This window comes from Callospermophilus lateralis, chromosome 2, assembly GCF_048772815.1.
Source record: "Callospermophilus lateralis isolate mCalLat2 chromosome 2, mCalLat2.hap1, whole genome shotgun sequence".
Lineage (NCBI taxonomy): Eukaryota > Metazoa > Chordata > Mammalia > Rodentia > Sciuridae > Callospermophilus > Callospermophilus lateralis.
Genome location: NC_135306.1, coordinates 207,254,796 through 207,272,967, shown reverse-complemented (window position 1 = coordinate 207,272,967; position 18,172 = coordinate 207,254,796). Strand labels below are relative to the sequence as shown.

The window sequence follows — 18,172 nt, the reverse complement described above, 5'->3', positions numbered from 1 at the left end:
CAGCCTGCGCCGGGCCTGTTCCGTGGACATTCAGTGCGTCAGCATCACGTGCCAGGCTCGTGCCCTGCCCTGGAAGCCACACAGGGGGACGGGGAGCTGCCGGGTTTCTGTTCTCACGACTAAAAGGCTCAGGGGTCACTCCAGTTGAACTGGGCTGACTGGGCTGCACGAAATAACCACACAAGAGGCACAAATACCTTTTTCTTTGGGGTCGCTGTGACGGCTCCTCTGACCTTAAGGGTCCGCAGGAACAGAGAGAGAGAGAGAGCGAGAGCAGCGCTGACCCCTTTTATTGAGGAGAAGCTATTCAAATGAGGCAAGGGGTCAGGTTTCAGGGGGCTGAGTCTATCTTCATGATGTCCACTGTCAGCAGGTTGACTGACACCTGGGTAGGCCACACCCAAGGGCACAGTAAGAGGAGGGGACACACACAAGGCACTTCCATGGAAGGTTCTACCCTAAACAGGGCAAGGGTTATGAAGGAGCAGGTGAGCGTAGCTTCACCCACGGGGCTGTAGCAAGACACACCCATGCAGGGGACACCGACCCTCGGACCCAAGAAGGTGGGGAAAGCTCTGCCACATTTCTGTGACTGAGCACCTCAGCACCCAGCCGGGGAGTGTGACTCAGTCACTTACAAGGTTGGTCTCCCCACAGTGAGCTCCTTCCAGCACACGGGGCAGCTCTGCGGAGACAGCCAGGAAGGTCCCGGACAGACATCTCATGCAAGGGCCGTCACCAAGCTGCTGCAGGCACAGCTGTTCCCAACCCTATTTAATTGTCACCACAGAGTACCCTGGGCCAAGTGTCGCCAGGACTATTTTGGACGTGGGAAAAACAAGCAGTCTCTGGACACTGTGGAGAAAGCCGCGTTCTTCGTGACCTTGGACGATACTGAGCAGGGGTACAGGCAGGAGGACCCGGAGGCGTCCCTGGACAGCTACGCCAAGTCCCTTCTGCACGGCAAGTGCTTCGACAGGTACCGTCCTTCCCTCCCAGATCGGCGCCCCCCCCCCCCCCCCCGTGTGGGCTCCCCCCCCCCCCCCCCCCCGGGGTCCACCTTGGAGCAGCGCGGCTCAGTCTCTGCCCTCCACCTCAGGGAGCTCACAGCCTGAGCCTGGCAGGTCCAGACCCCCTCACCAGGCCCCAGGCCTTCCTGGGGGTGCTGGTGAGGGGTAGTGGTCGCCCATTCCCTGGCCTGGAGCAGAAGGGGTGGACGGCACAGGGTGGGGCGGACCTGGGAGTCAGCTTCGGCCTGACCTGCGGGTTGCAGGACCTTTGCGAGGCTGCTGCCCTCTGGGTCCTCCACTCCTTCTCTGAGAAGTGAGGCCCACCAGCTCTGGCTGAGGGGGACCCCCGTCTCCCCACTGGCCTGCTGTGGTCACCAGGACACATGAGCACGTGTCCTCAGCCTGGTGCGGGGAGCCACGGGCGCCTTGGTCCTGCTGGTGCCTTACCCTACTCCCCTGGAGCTGTCTGAGGGGTGGGGACAGAGCCGCTGGCTGTCCAGAGGGAAGCAGCTTGCAGGTCTGGGTCACCGCTGTCACGTGGACATGAAGTCCATGGTCACATGTGGGTCCCACAGGTGGTTTGACAAGTCCATCACGTTTATCGTCTTCAAGAATGGCAAGATGGGCATCAACGCGGAGCACTCCTGGGCGGATGCACCCATCGTGGGCCACCTGTGGGAGGTGAGTGCTGGCAGCTGTCGCACAGACAGGCGCAGGTGACCAGGCCGCCTGGGAGAACCCCCAGCCCACGAGCTTGGTCCCTGGGTCTGCTCCTGCAGCAGGAGCCCGGAGTCAGTAGAGTGCCTCTCCCTGTGGGGTCAAGCAATGGCCCTGGGCCACCGGGCAGAACCCGGTCCAGACTGCAGCTAGGCTCTGAAATGGTGACCTCTCCTAGTTTTAGGCAAAACAGAAGCAAGCGTACTAAATTTTGTTTATGAAAAGGCGGTTTTGCCCAGCACAGTGGTGCACACCTGTATCTCAGGCACTCAGGAGGCTGAGGCAAAAGGATCTCAAGTTCAAAGTCAGCCCCAACAAGTAAGGGAGACACTGTCTCAAAATAAAAAATAAGTGGGGCGGGGGATGTGGCTCAGTGGTTAAGTGCCCCTGGACCCCCCCCCACCCCAAAAAGGCAGCTTGCATATTATTGAAAAGTATCATTTTCATTCTTAAAATTACCAGGTTTCTTTTTAATACTTTTTTTTTTTAAGAGAGAGAGAGGGAGAGAGAGAATTTTAGTATTTATTTTTTAGTTTTCGGCGGACACAACATCTTTGTTTGTATGTGGTGCTGAGGATCGAACCCGGGCCGCACGCATGCCAGGCGAGCGCGCTACTGCTTGAGCCACATCCCCAGCCCAACCAGGTTGTTTTAAAGCCACCAAACCCCTGCCATCCTTTCCCTGAGCCCAGCATTTAAACACAGTGTGGGCTGGGGTGCAGCTCAGTGCAGCTCAGCGTGTGCTCAGCTGCTCAGGGCCCTATCCCTAGCCCTGAAAAAGAAAAGTGTAAATACACAGGGCTTAAAAACTGGTTATTGCTCTCCGACTGTTCAAACTGCTTCGTGTTTGGCATGAAAGAGCCAGGGGGAGGTTGTTGCCTTAACTCACTGCCAGGCTCTGGCTCAGAGAAGCGCTGCACTCGGGACCCCGCCACAGTAGCTTTGCACGGAGGGGACAGTGCTCACCTGTTGTCATGAGTTGGGGTGACGTCCACAGCAGGCAGCCCCTTGGAGGTCCGCGTGGACAGAGAGGCCGTCTTTCTGCATCCTGTATCCCCTGCTCCTGTGGCAAACCACGTGGAATTAAGGGACCTTGCAGGCACAGCCGTGGGGGTCTCAACTGGCCGCCCAGAGGCCAGCTCCTGGTCTACCCCAAACGTGTGTGAACCGCAGACCGCGTGGCAGACTCGCCAGGGCACCCGCGTGCTGCGGGTGAGCGTCCTTTACCCACAGTGCTTGAGACCTCAAGCGTTTCACGGTCAGTGTTCCGGGATTTGGAATGTTTGCATAGACCTTTCGGGTGGAGCGTCCCTGACCTGAAAGTAGGAGATCCGAGATGCTCTGGACCCGGGACTTGCTGACCGCCCACAAGCTCTGGTCTTAGAGGCTGGTGGGTGGGCTTCTCAGGGAGGCTGCACCGATGCCCGCCCTTCTGCCCTCCCGTCTGTGAAGAGGCTTCGGGTCCCAGTCCTTTTTCCAGATGGTGCCTGTTGGTTTCCTCGTGTGGAGCTCACAGCCCTGGAACCGTGCTTTGTCCCACCCTCCTGGGGGCAGGGGTCTTCCCTGGGGCCTCAGCCCACCCCTCCCCCGGAGAACCTCACCCTTGCCTAATCTGGGCCACCTGTCCTGCTTCCCTTCACCTCTCCGCTGACCTCTGAGCAGCCGCCCCACGGGTGGTTTTCAGCATGGGAGAAGCAAGGCGTTCCAGCTTCTCCGCAGCGTGTGGCCCCAGGACCCTGACACCTGGGGGAAAGCAGCCAGGCCCCTGCAGAGGCCCACTAAAGCCCAGGGCCTGTCAGCTGAAAATGCAGCAGGCGCCCCTGGACACGGCGGCAGAGGCCCACCCCAAGTCCACGCACAGCGCTCATGGTGCAGCCTGCTGGGTCCTGCTCCAGGGGCCTCAGAGGACCCTGAGCGCAGGAGCTGCTGTTGAGTAGGGAAGCTGCACCCCAGGCAGCCTGGCTCACTCGGGGCACGGTCATCAGGGAGGGAATCCTGCAGGATATCTGTGAGGTCAGGTTGATTTTTCTAGGCATTCTGAGTAAGGTCAGGATGAAGAGGTCCAGTCTCAGACAGGCCGACTACAAGTGGTGTTTAGCTGTTACTGTCCGGCTGACAGAAGGGCCAGGGGCCGGGGCTCTCAGTGTGAAGGCCTGGTGCTGCATTCAGGTGGGGCTGACCCAAGCATGCAGTGGCCATCGGCAACAGGTCTGGCGGAGGTAGCCCCTGTCTGCTCCTGGTGCATTTCTTGTGGTGAGGGTGGGGGAGGTTGGGGAGCCCAGGTGCAGCCCAGCTTGGGCTGAGCAACCTGCCTCTGGGCTTCTCAGGGCTGCAGGAGCCCCAGCATGCGTACAGGTGGCTCCCTCCCTTCCCTTCCCACCACCTCACCTGGCGGACCACCGACTCTAGAAGGCAAGTTCCCTGAGCACAGAATTCTCTTCAAAATGATTCACTATTATTATTCGATTCCAGGATTGAACCCAGGGTGCTTAACCAGAGAGCCACACCCCCACCCCTTTTTTGTATTTATTTAGACTCGGGATCTCTCTTTAGGACCTCTCTAAATCGCTGAGGCTGGCTTTGAACTTGTGGTCCTCCTGCCTCAGCCTCCAGGCTTCTGGGATTACAGGCATGTCCACTGCACCTGGCACTTTTGTTATTTATTTTATTTTCTATGGACACAGTACCTTTATTTTATTTATTTTTATGTGGCGCTGAGGATCAGAACCCAGTGCCTCACACGTGCTGGACAAGCGCCCCATCACTGAGCCCCAGCCCCAGCCCTCTTTTGGTCACTTTTAAATTTATATATAACACATAACCGTAAACCCACCCTTTTTGAGTTCACAGGTCAGTGGTTTCTGGAACATTCACCAAGTGTTGAATTCCAGACATTGTTATCCTCCCCCAAAGCCTCCTCACCCCTCTCCCCAGACCCCAGTAACCCTGATGGCCCTGTTTGGGGATGTGCCCATTCTGGGCACCACGTGGACCTCGGTGTCCAGCCTTCCCTCAATGTGACGTTGTCCAGGTCACCCAGGTCACGGCGTGTATGGGGAGCTGTTCCTCTTGGTGGCTGCATAGAACTCCACGGTGCCACCAGGGCGCCTCTGTGTGCCCCGTGGGAGGGCGCGTGTCTGTGCACGGGGGCTCTTGCGGGCAGTGCTGCTGGGAGCGCCCTCATCTCTGAGCCTGGGCCCAGGAGTGCAGCTGCGGGTCATGTGCTGCGCTGCGTTCCTCAAGGACGGGTGGACGTTGCCGCCATGCCGGCCGTGTGGTGCGCAGTGTGCCCTGAGGAGCTGCCGCCTGGAGTTGCCCTGACACTCTGCCTGTGTCTGGTGGCGGCTCAGAGGAGCTGGACATGGAGGACGCACTCACTTCCCAGGCCCAGTTTCCTGCTGTGCACACGTGGGTGTGGCGGTCACCACAGCAGGTGGACAAAAGTGGTTGAGGGGAGGACGATGACCGCAGAGGCCCTACCTGGAGCCTGGACTAGCAAGAGGCTCAAGTGGCTTGGGGTTTGCTCTGCTGTGACCTGTGTGACCTTGACCAGCTGTGGACCCCCGGCCCCTTCCTGGCCTCCAGACGAGGGAGGGGACGCACCTCTCTGAGCCCTGGGCATGCACTGACTGGCTCTAAGAGGGACAGGGTTTGTTCCCCTCGGAGCCGTGCAGTTGGTGGGACTGCAGCCAGTGACCCCCGAGTTGGTCGAGGCACGTGGGGTCTCCCTGGCTCTGGTGCGCGGCTCCTGAAACCCCGCGTCTCAGGTGACCCTGTCGGTGTGCTCGTGGGTTGGCAGAGGCTGGCAGCCCTCAGGAGGCTTCAGGTGGCTGGCCACAGCAGAGACAGGGCAGGACCGGGGGCTGGGCTTCTGGTGCCACCTAGCCTCCCGCAGGGGAGAGGGACTGGAGGCCATGTTGGTCACCAGCAAAATCCCAGAAGGACAGGGCTCGGGAGCTCCTGGGCAGAGGCCACGAGGAGACGCCAGGTGGGGAGCGCCTAGGGAGGGCACAGAGCCCGCACCCGTCCCAGCCCCTGCCCTGCGCCGTGCTCCTGGCTGCCCGAGTCACAGGCTTGAGAGCGAGCCTACGGCGTGGGTGGGTGTCGCCCCGAGGCTGGGACCTGCGCTGCAGACCAGTGAGACCCAGGACCATGGGGACCCCGTTCATAGCCAGTCAGAGGCACGGGCACAACCCAGAGCTTGCAGCGGGCACCCAAAGGGATGGATCCTCGGCAGTGGTGCCGGGACCGACTGAGGACACCCGGCCGGTGGTCACTGCAGAGGGCACTGTGTGGCCCGGGTCGGGGCCTGGGACTGAGTGCTGAGCGGGGATGGGGGGGGCGGAGGCTGGGTCTCCACCCTCCAGCGCCTGCTTCCTCCTCACAGTACGTCATGGCCACCGACTGCTTCCAGCTGGGGTACACGGAGGACGGTCACTGCAAAGGGGACCCCAACCCCAGCATCCCCTGCCCCACCAGGCTGCAGTGGGACATCCCGGACGCGGTAAGTCAGGGTGTCACTGCCGCGGCCTGGGCTGGGAGGTGGGCAGACGCAGGCCCTGGGTGCTCCTGACTCCGGGGAGCTGACCAGGGCCCGGGGCTGCCACGGGAGGTGTCCCTCTTCATTTGAAGCTTTCTGGAGAAATTCCAGCTCTGACTTAACTGGGTGTCTGTAACCTGTGGGCAACAAAGAATAAAAACCCAACCAAACCCAGAGCTGACATATTCTAGATGGGAAGGAGTTTTAGGTTGGAAAGCGCCGTCCAGACTCTCGTGGTCCAGGAAGGAACCAGGGCCCAGAAGCACTTGGCCACCGTGGAGTCTCCAAGCCCCGGGGTGGTGTGAGGTGGTGCACAGGTGTGGCCTCTGGCAGCCCCTGGGCTGGGAGCCGATCAGGCCACTTTTCATTCATTGCAAAAAAACATTTTTAAATAGTCTTTATTTTTTTTAATAATTATTTTCAAGTTATACGTGACGCAATGTCTTTTTTTGCTTTATGAGGTGCTAGGGATCGAACCCAGTGCCTCATGCGTGCTAGACACGCGCTCTACCTCTGAGCCTCGACCCCAGCCCTAGTCTTTATGTTTCTAGAGCTGTTTTAGGGTCACAGCAAAATCAAGAGGAAGAGACGGGTTCCCGCGCCCCTCCCACAGCCCCACACCCTCCCTCCACCAGCACATGTCCATCCCTGGAGCCCGCCATTCACCCCCAGGGCCCCTTGGTGTCATATCAGGGTCACTCAGTGACACACTGGGTCCCTCTCGCTGTCACACCAGGGTGACTCTTGCTATTGCGCCTGCCCTGTACCCACCATCTGAGCCCCACCTGGTTAGAGTGACTGCCTGGCCATCCCCTGGCCCCCCGTCCGTCCCTCCTCCCAGCCCCAGTAGCTCCAGTCCTTTCCGGGGGTCCTGTGGTTGGGTCATGCTGATGGCAGCCCTTCCAACTGGGTGGCTTTTGCTGTGGCATAGCCCTTGAGCCTCCTGCTCCTTGTTCCCCTGTGTGACAGTGCGTTCTCTTCAGTGCTGCGTGATGTTCCCTTGCACGGCCGTTCACTTATGTCCTGGGTTGCTCCATTGCCACCACACGCCAACATTGGGCTGTGTAACACAAAGCCCGGACTAAGGTGCCCGATGGGGTCTCGCTGGGCTCCCGGAGCCCAGACCCACCTGTGTGCCCAGACCCCACCCGGCTGCAGTCCCCACTGCTCTTGGGGTGGGCCCAGGGCCCTGGGTTGCTGCCCTGTGGGGGCTTCTGGGTCATTTATCCAGAGAAGCTGCTAGAAAACGGTCCCAACCTTCCGGGGACACCCATGGCCTGGCGGAGGCTCCCGGGACCTGGTGTGTCCCTCTGCGTCCCGCTGAGGCAGTGGTCTTCTCCCCTCCCTGCAGTGTCAGGAGGTGATAGAGACGTCCCTGAACAGCGCGAATCTTCTGGCAAACGATGTGGACATCTGCTCCTTCCCGTTCGACGCCTTTGGTAAAGGGATGATCAAGAAATGCCGGACGAGCCCCGACGCCTTCATCCAGCTGGCCCTGCAGCTGGCGCACTACAAGGTAGGCCAGGCCGAGCTGTGCCCGGCGCCCCGGGCTCCTTCCCCAAGGCAGGAAGCTGCCGCTGGCACCAGAGGCACAGCCTTCTGGGCTGGTGTGACCATGGCGCCCGGAGCGTGTCCACTGGGCCCTGGGGGTGAGTTCAGCAGACCCCTCTCGACAGTCGCGGGTCCTGCGTGGAGACAGGCGCTGGGGAGATGAGCAGAGGGGAGCCTGTCACTCCACGAGGACAGAGCTGACAGGCCCTGGAGACACAGGGTGCACCCCTTCCCCTCTGGCCTCTGACAGCCCCTTCCACAGCAGGGACCCAGCGGCCACTGGAGCACTGTGGCCGGGCCCCGCGTGCACATGCTGGCTCCGCGTGGCAGGTGCAGCCGGTGCAGGGACAGAGTGGACTCTGCCCTTTGGGGGGAGGGCTCCAGAATGGGGCCCTCCAGGTCGCCGTGGAGCTCGGGTGGGCCCTGCTTTAACTGAGCCCTTTATGGTGAACTGTGAGTCACGTCGACGGTGTGTGGTGTCCCTATGGGACAGCTGACTTTTGAGTTGGCTCTGTGCCCTCCACTGGCCTGAGAGCATCATAGGCCCCTGGGGTCTCCCACTGGTGGCCTTCGCACAGGTGAGGAAACGAGGTGCAGAGAGGTTGGGGACATGTCAGTGTGACACTGTGGCAGGGGACAGCCAGCAGCGGCTCGCACATCCAGGCCTAGAAGCTCGACTTCTACAGCTAAAGTGAAGGAGATGACTGCCTGCCGGAGAGTAGACGAGGCACCCCCAGAGGTGACCAGCTGTGACAGGGCCACGGCTGGCTTAGCCGATGCTCACCTTCTGGATAAAGCCCATCGCGCTCCTGAAGCGTAGGCTGGGCACGGCTTGGCAGCGGAGCGGAGGGCACAGGGCCCTGGCTGCAGCCTCACGCTGCTCAGGATAAAGCAACCACGGAGCTTGATTTTTCCAAGCGACGTCTCGGGTGCAGCCTACGAGGGCCTCTGGTCGTGTGAGGACCTGATGAAGTGACCGCCTTCCTGAGGAAACACACTGACAGAGCTAAGCCCAGATGAGATCAGATGCCCCTGACCCACTTGTGTCCCTGGTGAGGGGAGACGTCGCCCAGAGCCACCTCGTGGGCCCAGAGACCTGGGGAGGGTGGAAGCTGCCCAGGTAGTGAGAGCCATGTGCCAGCCCTGGGGACCCTGGGGCCAGAAGCCGCTGGCCACCAGCCTGAGCCGGCAGGGCCTCTGTGGCCAGGCTGCGGCGGGAACCAGGAAGCCTGTCCAGAACCCACCTTTCCTGCAGCAGGAGCAGCAGCTGGCAGTTCTAGGGGTGAAGGCGGAGACCCCACGTCAGCTGTAAGTAGATGGCTTCGCCCACACGAGGACAGCAGAGCCGGCGGCAGCGGCAAGGTGGCTGGATGAGTGGACGGACGGTGCCGAATCACATTACCAGGTCACAGAAAGAGCCGGAACAGCATTCGGCAGTTGAGGACATTCCAAACTTGCCGTCCCCTCCTGATGAGCACCCTCAGTCAGGGGCGTGGTGATGGGCTCTTAGTGTGGCAGATGCCCTCGTGGGGTAGTGTCCAGCTGTCTCCTCGAGGGGAAGATGTGGAGCCCCTTGTCAAGGCCGGGAGAGCAGGATGCCGCTGGCAGCTGACAGGACGATGGGGCGAGGGACATCTGTGACTCCAGAAGACAGGAAACTTTCACCGTTGAGCAGCGCACTCGGTAAACAGGCCTAGTGCAGAATCAGACCATGGTCAGCCTCACGAATACCGACGGCCAGGCGGGAAGCAGAGTGGAAGCCAGAGACGAAGACCCGGGGCCCCAGGCTCGGTTTGTGAAGCAGACAGGACTGTGCCAGGGTCCTGGGCAGGCTAGGCCCAGCGGTGCCCTCCTGGAGTCCCAGGGACTTAGGAGATGTGAGGCAGGAGGATGGCAAGATTGAGGCCATCCTGGGCAATTCAGTTAGATCCCGTCTCAAAAAGAAAAAAACAGCTGGAGGTGTCAGGTGGAGCGGAGCTCCCCTAGGTTCGATTTCCAGACCAAAAAATAAAGAATGAAAAGAAGCCCAGCCGTCCAGCCAGATAGGCGAGGCCAGTCCCTGGAGGCATCTCCGAGGCTACCAAGTGAAGCGTGAAACCAGATCTGTCGGTCCAGAGCAGGGCGCCCGTCTCACTCACACCTTTCCCGCTTAGAGGTCCCTCTAAAACGAGGACAGTGCTGCGTGTCACCCTCGTCCGGGGCCACGGGCCTTCTGAGGTTGCACGTGGAGCACTGTCACCAGCCTGGGGGCCCAGCTGGCCCAGCTGTCACTGACTGACATCCATGAGGTGGCGGGTGTTTGCTAGTCCATGGTCATCTCCTCTGCTGCAGTGTTCTCTCCTGGGGCAGGCTGTGGTCAGTCCAGCTGGCCAGAGTACCCCCAGGGCCAGGATGTGCCTCCACAGAGGAGGTGGCTGCGGTGAGCGCGTGGGGCATCTGAGCCAGAACCCCAGCAGGTCGCCATTCCAGCCCAGACCTGCAGGGTCTCCTGGGCCCAGAGCCGCGCAGCCAGGTGAAGCCTCCTGCTGTGGGGCCTGCTGGCCTGTCCTCAGGCCCAGTGAGTCAGTGTCCGCAGACGTCCACCTTCGAGCTGCTCCTTAGGAACTGCAGGTGTGGCCCTGGTGCCCGCAGCCCTCCCTGGGCGCTGGCCGCAGCGGGCTCAGTGGGCACTCTGATGGGTCAGAAGCCGGGCCCCCTGCCCATCAGTGCACCTGCCGAGAGTGTTTTTAGATGGCCATTTTAAGTTTTATTTGTTTTTATTGTTTTGATTTGGGGAGTTTTATCTGGGGACAGAATCTCACTAAGTTGCCCAGCCTGGCCTCAAACTTGCGATCCTCCTGCCTCCGCCTCCTGAGAAACTGGGGTTACAGGTGTGCGCATCCTCCTCCAGCTTAGATGACCCTGTTTAGGTGCACCGCGTGGCTCTCCAACTATTCTCACATTTAAAGTCTGGCGCTGGGAGGTTCTGTACCTCATGCATCTTCACCCTGTTGGACGATTCAGGCCAGTTCACGCCCCGCCCCGCCCCCGCCCCCCTCTGTTCCAAGCCCTTGCAGCGGCCTGAGGTCAGGAGCCTGGTAAAACCTGGGACCTCCTGCTTCCCAGGGCACAGCATGGGACCCCCACAGCCAGGGGGATCTGATGACCAACGCAGGAAAGACGCGAGTGCCAGGCTGGTGGCTCATCACAGGGCCTTGAGGGCACTTGGCGCCTTCCTGGAGGACACTCGGGCTGGGCAGCGTGTGTGTGGGAGGCGGTGCTCAGGCTGCACCCCTCACCCGGGGCCACTCGCTTTCTTGCTGTCGGTGGGGGACTGATGGGAGCCGGGTGCCCCAGGATGGGGGCGGCTGCCATGCTGGGCCCTGGGCTCGGGTCTTCCTTGGCTCCGACCTGCCCCTGCCTGGGCACATGTCCAGATGGTGGGCCCTCCAGGGGTCCCAGCGGTCTCGTCCCCCTCCCCAGTCTCCTCTGCTCTGGTCCCCAGTCCCTAGGAGACGCCGCGGGGCTGTGCTGGTGGGCCCCGTGCTTCATGCCGCTCAGTTTGAGATTTGCTGGGTCCCAGCACGACCTTCTGCCAGCCGGGTGGTGGCCACACACAGGCATGGTCACTTGAGGGTCTGGATCTCTGCATGAAAGTGCAGCTCCTTTGCCCCCCACCCTGCCCAGGTGCATCCCCCAGTGTCCACCTGTCCCATGCAAGCCTCTGGAGATGCATTGGTCTGTCACCTTGGGGCCACCGGGCCAGTGCCAAGGTACTGTGATGCCAGGATGACGGTCACGAACTGCCTCCTGTTGAGTCCTGTGGTCTCAGAGCTGGCCTGGGGGCACCAGCAGCCTAGCCCCACATCTGCATCCTGGGGAGGCACCAACTGGCTGCAGAGTCCCTGGTGACCACTTTCCCCTGCCCCCAGTGCCGTTCCTCACCCTCTACCTGCCAGTAGCCCCTTCCCCCGATGGCCAAGGGGTGACCCTTGGTGTTTCGTCCAGAGGAGGAGCGTTCCAGGGCCCTCTGTGCCTGCCAGCCCCGGGCACTGCTGTGGCTCCAGCTCCAGACTCCAGGCCTGCCCTCCTGCCCTCCCGCCGTCCTCCCTGCCCCACTCCCTCCCCCTCCTGGACCCTTCCCACTGTCCCCCAGCCCCAGGGCCCCTGAGCCCCTGCAGCACTTCCGACGTTGCCTGCAGATCCTGTCCACTAGTCCCTCCCGAGCATCCACGCGTGGTTGGGTCAGCACGGGAACTTGAGTAGAGGTCACAGCACCAGTCACTTCATGGAGTGGAAACCTGGGCAGCTGGCCCTCGTTTCCTTCCAGCCCTTTCAAAGCCACACAGCCCGCTGCACCCAGTGACCCGGAAGCCCATCCCTGCGCCCTGCCCCCCCCCCCCGTCCCGGCCACACCCCCTGGTACAAGGTGCTCTCCTTCCCCAGGACATGGGCAAGTTCTGCCTCACGTACGAGGCCTCCATGACCCGGCTGTTCCGAGAGGGCAGGACAGAGACCGTGCGCTCCTGCACCACAGAGTCCTGCAACTTCGTGCTGGCCATGGTGGACCCCAGCCAGACGGTAAGGGGCTGTGCCAGGAACACGGTGCCCTGCAAGCCTGCCCGGGACACGGCGCCCATGCACAGCCTCTCCCCTCCACACACTGATCCCCTCCCCGTCCTGGGGGAGCCGGAAGTACTAAGAGGTGACAACAGGAACGCACAGAGCTTCTCGTCACTCACAGCTAGAGATGGTCAGAGTGGCCTGAGACAGGCGGAGGAGCAGGGGGATGCCGGGAGCCAGCTGGAGCTGTCACTAGAACCCACAGCCCCGGGAGCCACGTGCCAGGTGGGGGCTGAGGTTCTGAGTGGCATCTCCTGCAGCCCCGACAGCAGCCCAGTGAGGCGTCACCAGTCCCTCCTCAGAGACAGCGACAGGCCCCGGGGAAGTCAGCCGACTGCTGGGCCCGGAGAGCTAGGGGCCGTGGTCAGCTCTGTGCCCAGGCCCTTGGCCCCACAGCGCAAGTGATTACCTCTGATGGACGGAGGGGACCCCACCAGGTGGTGTCGGGCAGGGGCTCCAGCTGTCCCTGGACGCCTTCAAGGCGAGCCTGGCAGGGAGGCCCTGCGGTGAGGTGGGGCCAGACCCCGGGCGAGCCTGCTCCTGTGACTTCCATCGCAGAGCCCAGAGGAACCTGCAGTGGCCCTTTTGGGTCAGATCCAAAGGCCCCAGAAGTGCCATTTTAGCAGAATTATTGGCCAGACCCAGGGTGACCTGGGGACAGTGCCCTCTGACAGTGGGCACTCACAGCCAGAGCCCCCTTGGCGATCTCATTGTGTGGCAGGAGATGTTGCGGGTGGGCCCCGGGAGGCTGACCGCCCCCCGACCCCACAGCCCTGTCCAGGGGGAATCTGGGGAGGGTGTGGTCAGTGGAGCTCCAGCGGGACGCCTCGGCCACCACCAGCCCTGGCTCAGCGCAGCAGGTACCCACAGCTGCCCTTGCTGCCCAGGTGGAGCACAGGCTCAGGCTGTTCAAGGTGGCCTCCGAGAAGCACCAGCACCTGTACCGCCTGGCCATGACCGGCGCTGGCATCGACCGCCACCTCTTCTGCCTCTACGTGGTGTCCAGATACCTGGCCGTGGACTCTCCTTTCCTTAAGGAAGTAAGTCGCCCCCAGGGCAGCTCACCTAGTGACCAGTGCAGCCTTGCACATCGGAACGGCAGATGGGGCCCAGGGTACGGCTGTCACACAAGGGGACAGGCACCACAGTTCCAAAACCCTGCAACTTGCTTTGCTATTGGATTTACCTTCCTGACTTAATATGTGAACACCCTCAGAGCCAGATCACAGGAAAACACGTGACAGCGGGGAGCTGAGGGTCTGTCACCTTTGTCCTTAGTAGGATTTCATTAATTGAAAATTTGTAAAATTTATTTATTTTTTTTGCACTGGGGATTGGTGCTTGACCATGGAGCCACATCCCCAGTCCTTTTTATTTTGCTTATTTTTTTCTGGCCTTATTTGTTAAACTTTTATTTATTTTATTTTTTTTCCTTTTTATGTTTTGAGACAGGATCTTACCAAGTTGCTGAGGCTGGCCTCAAACTTACTATCCTCCTCCCTTGGCCTTCTGAGCCTCTGGAATTACAGACGTGCACCACTGTACCCAGATGCAAAATTTAATTTTTTAGAAGTGGCTTGTATTTAACAACTAGCTCGAAAAACCCCTGAAGGTGTACCCTTCAGCTCTTGGGAGCTGGTGCCAATCTGACAGCACTCCCCTATTCTAAATCTTTCGAAACTCTGCCACCTCTGTCTGGACCGCTGGCTGGTGACCCCTGCCCAGTCCGGGGCCGCCCGCACCCTGCATCCTATCAGGGAGACACTGCCCGGGCCACACCGCCTTCAGTGTCCAGTCTGTTGGCCAGCAGAGCAGGTCTCTCCTGCCTTCCCTCGGGAGGTGTGAGGACAGGCTTTGGATGGCGTCCCTTGGACATCTCCTTATTTCCCTCCCCAGGTTTTATCTGAGCCCTGGCGACTGTCGACCAGCCAGACCCCTCAGCAGCAGGTGGAGCTCTTTGACTTTGAGAGGAACCCAGAATACGTGTCCAGTGGAGGGGGCTTCGGGCCGGTAGGTGCAGCCCCAGGTGTCACTGATGGAAAGGGAGGGACGTGCTGGCCTCCGCCACCCTCCAGCCCGCCTTGGTCCTGAGGCCCTGGTCACCTCTGCAGGAGTCCACGGCCTCGGGCAGCTGTGGCGGCTGGACTGTGAGGAGGCCCTCGCTCACGCTGCTCTGTCCGCTCTGTCCTGCAGGTGGCCGACGATGGCTACGGCGTGTCCTACATCATCGTGGGAGAGAACTTCATCCACTTCCACGTCTCCTCCAAGCTCTCCAGCCCCGAGACGGTGAGTGCGGAGGGAGTGCGCGCGCGGCTCGCCTTTGCCACACTCCTCAACTCGGTGGCGGCCTGTTTTTATTGTGTTGGGTGTTTTTGTGTAAATGGATTTCAGGTTCTCTTAACCTGGGGGGGCCGTGGCCGCCTTCCTCCAGGGCCCATCTGCTCCTCATTCAGATTCTCCTCTCCACAGTCCGTGCAGCCCCACAGCAATGCCATGTTCACTGACTTTTTTTTTTTTTACTAAAATAAGAGGAATTTAGTACTGATAATAAAGTTTATCAAGGAACAGGAAACAGGGTGGAGGGGAAATGCTGTGACTGTTGTTGGCATGACCACAGAGTGGCATCCCTGAAGACGAACAGATTTCTGGTACAAGAAACCAGCTTTGATCCCTGTCCCGTGGGAAATCCTGGCCCTCCCTCAGAGTCCTCAAGTCCCTCTCTGAGGTCGCCCTCAGCAGCTGGGCCCCTGCGGCTCTGCGCGTTTCTATGGCCCTCTTTGGGTGGCCCGGTGGTAACTGACCATTGGAGTTTCATTGCCATGAGACATCTGAGGCTTCCAAGAAGCTGGTATCCCTCTGTAACTTGGGGCTGGTCATTCTCCAGAGTGGGACATTAGTGTCCAGAGCGCTGCCACCAAGTGCCATCCGGGCCCAGCAGTCCCCTCTGGGGACCACGGGCTTCTGCTCACACCCAGCTTCTCCTGTGCTGTGGTTGGTGGCAGAGGCCGTGGCCCTGGGTCTTGCCCCTTTGCCCCCTCCTTTACTTCTTCTAGAACATATGCCCGTCTGGCTTTCAAAGTACTTTTTTTGAGGGATGAGGTACAGGGATTGTATCCAGGGGCACTTGACCACTGAGCCACACCCCCTGCCCTTTTTATTTATTATTTATTGTTTTGAGGCAGGGCCTCACCCAGCTGCACAGGACCTTGTAAGTTGATGAGGCTGGCCTCAAACTTTCGACCCTCTTGTCTCAGCCTCCAGAGCTGCTGGGATGACAGGTGTGCACCACCTCACCTGGCTTTAAAACACATTTTTCACTGGGTTTCGTGGGTGGCGGCTGGCAGGTGGACAGTTTTTGTAGGGCAGGCCAGGTACGAGTTAACATCCGGAGGCCAGAGCCAAACAGGTTCCCAGGAGGCGCCCTCCAGCAGGCTGGCTGGCGGTGGAGAGGGGCACTGTGTTCTACACGGTGTGTGGACTCCAGGAAGCCTCAGGCTGCACCCACCGCAGCTCCAGGCATTCCCTGGCTCAGCTCAGGGACTGGCAGAAAGGAATTTGAGAGACGGGTGGAGTCAGATCACAAACGTGAAGACTTGAAGTGTGGGGGGTTCTGCGTCTTGACGTGGTTTGCTTTCTGCTTTCAAACCCAAGGATTCCCACCGCTTCGGGAAACACCTGAAGCAAGCCATGGCAGACATCATCGCCCTGTTCAGGCTCACGGTGAACTCCAAGAAGTAGCCCCGCGGGCCGCCCTGGAGGATCGTGGACTCCTCTCCACAAACCAAACGAAGAATAGGATTAATCCTGGGCGTAGTTCAGGACGAAAATTGCTCTTAGAAAACTCAGAAATTTTCCTTCCCAAAAAGGGTTTGTTGCTTTGTTTCCCCAGCATGGTGGGTGGTACCGTGTGACGCGTAACCCACTGTCCCCAGGTCCTGGCTTCAGGAAGGCTCCACATGACCCCAGAGCCTGTGCCACAGCTGGTACTTATTAAGGGACTAAGACACCACTGGGTGGGTGGAGGGGAGTGGGTAGCACTTCACACACCTGAGAAATGGAACCACGCCCCTCGGGGTGACCCAGGACCTGGTACTTGAGGCGTTCAACGTCATCACAGCAGTTCAGACATTTGATTTGTAAAAAGAAAGTGTGTGGTTCAGGTCGGCAGTGGTAACAGTTGCAGCTAACACGGTCGCGCACTAACTAGAACCCGCGCTTGGGGGATCGGCTCTGTCACTGTGGGTAAGTGTCCTGTCTGGGTTGCTGATCTGTGTTTGCATCTCTGTGTTTGAAGCAAGCCCCATGCAGCCTCCTTCGTGTTACTGACCTTTCAAGTCTCCAAAACCCAGTGCCTTAAAGTGGGAGGCCCTCTGGGGGTGGGTGGGGATTGGGAGTCTGGGTGGACTTGTGGGGATGTTGCAGCTTCCTCAGTTTGCTGAGCGCAGAGGACCCCAGGTCAGTGCTGCAGTGTCCCCACCCCAGAGGACCAACTCCCCCGTGGGAGCAGCCATGCTGGGTTCCCCTCATGGGTGTCCTTCCTGCCATCGTTAGGCAACAGAATAACAGGGATGGATGGTCAGATGGTAGCTAAGAAGGAGGCCTGGTGCCAGCTGCTCCCCCTGCTGGCGAGACGGTGCCACTGCTAAGGGAGCAGAACCTGGGGAGGGCAGGGCAACACCTCCGTGGTCAGGACTCCTGGTCTGGGACCCCAGTGGGATTGCCTTCTCATCCCCCCTGGTTGGACAGAAGACCCGACCTCATTTCCAAAGGAGCCAGAGGGGGGTGGAACAGCAGTCCCGGTCACTTTGATGAGAGACCAGAGTGGCCCAGTGGTGGGTGCTAGGTTCACAGCCTGACCTTCGGGTAGGAGTGCCTTCACCGGAAGCGCCTGCTTGACAACCCAGAGCACTTGTGCCCTCGGTCATCCTCAGTATTGAGTGCAGATGCAAAGCATCATGGGGATATCCCGCTGCCTCTGGTCTGTCGCCACGAGCTTCGCGGTCCATTTTTTAAATCGTGTATTTATTTTTCTGACCACTTTATCCTTGCCGGGCTCCCCCTTCCTGCTTCTGCACTCCAGCGACAAAGAGCAAGGGCTGGGCAGTTGCCCAGACAGAGCACTTGCCCGACATGTGCATGTCTTACTTCTGTGTGTTTTGTAATGTAGAAATCCCACCTCCATGGGCCAAAGACCCTTTCCTCTTAAATTCAAGAAGGAATGTAAACAAAAGGCAAAAACAAGAACAGTAAACTATTACAGTAAACAAAGCCCCATTCTGTGGTATTCAGTGGGTCTGGGGGAAATTGCCCCTGCCCAGGGCTGTGGAGCTCACAGCCAGCAGGCAGCAGCCACGGAAGCCTCCTCTAGAGTCACCCAGGTAGTGTGCTGGTGACCCCTGAGCAGTCGTTTCCATGTGTCCACACAGGAATCCGAGTGTAGACGTGTTAGCACTCAGACACACTTGGGCTTATCTCTCAGGTTTTATATGTTTCAGATGTATTTGTTGCTAATCGGTGTGCAGTTATCAATGCAATTTTATATTCCTTAAAAGGAGGAAGAGTGGGTTTTTAATTGTACATGTCAAAAGGGGGAGGTGAGAGTATTATGTATTTAATGTAATTTGGAACAAACTAGAGTCTTAACACAGCCATGGTTTAAATTGGTTATCCTGATCTGTCCATTGCGTGTAAATACAATGTGCTCTTGGATGTAAATCTTAGAAATGCATGGTGTGAATGTAGATGATCATTA

General features: G+C 59.5%; 1 protein-coding gene across 8 annotated transcripts in view; it reads left to right on the top strand.

The window, feature by feature from the left end:
- The window catches only part of Cpt1a (carnitine palmitoyltransferase 1A), a 49,567-nt gene extending 32,535 nt beyond the window's left edge, over positions 1 to 17,032 (top strand). For all 8 annotated transcript variants that reach the window (XM_076847733.2, XM_076847739.2, XM_076847737.2 and 5 more), the window contains exons 11-19: positions 791 to 979; positions 1,586 to 1,691; positions 6,115 to 6,231; positions 7,619 to 7,783; positions 12,244 to 12,378; positions 13,308 to 13,460; positions 14,317 to 14,430; positions 14,614 to 14,706; positions 16,072 to 17,032. In XM_076847733.2, coding sequence (XP_076703848.2) covers positions 791 to 979; positions 1,586 to 1,691; positions 6,115 to 6,231; positions 7,619 to 7,783; positions 12,244 to 12,378; positions 13,308 to 13,460; positions 14,317 to 14,430; positions 14,614 to 14,706; positions 16,072 to 16,158 — 1,159 coding nt within the window. In that variant the 3' untranslated portion in view covers positions 16,159 to 17,032. The remainder of the gene's footprint in view (positions 1 to 790; positions 980 to 1,585; positions 1,692 to 6,114; positions 6,232 to 7,618; positions 7,784 to 12,243; positions 12,379 to 13,307; positions 13,461 to 14,316; positions 14,431 to 14,613; positions 14,707 to 16,071) is intronic.
- Positions 17,033 to 18,172: the final 1,140 nt, after the last annotated feature.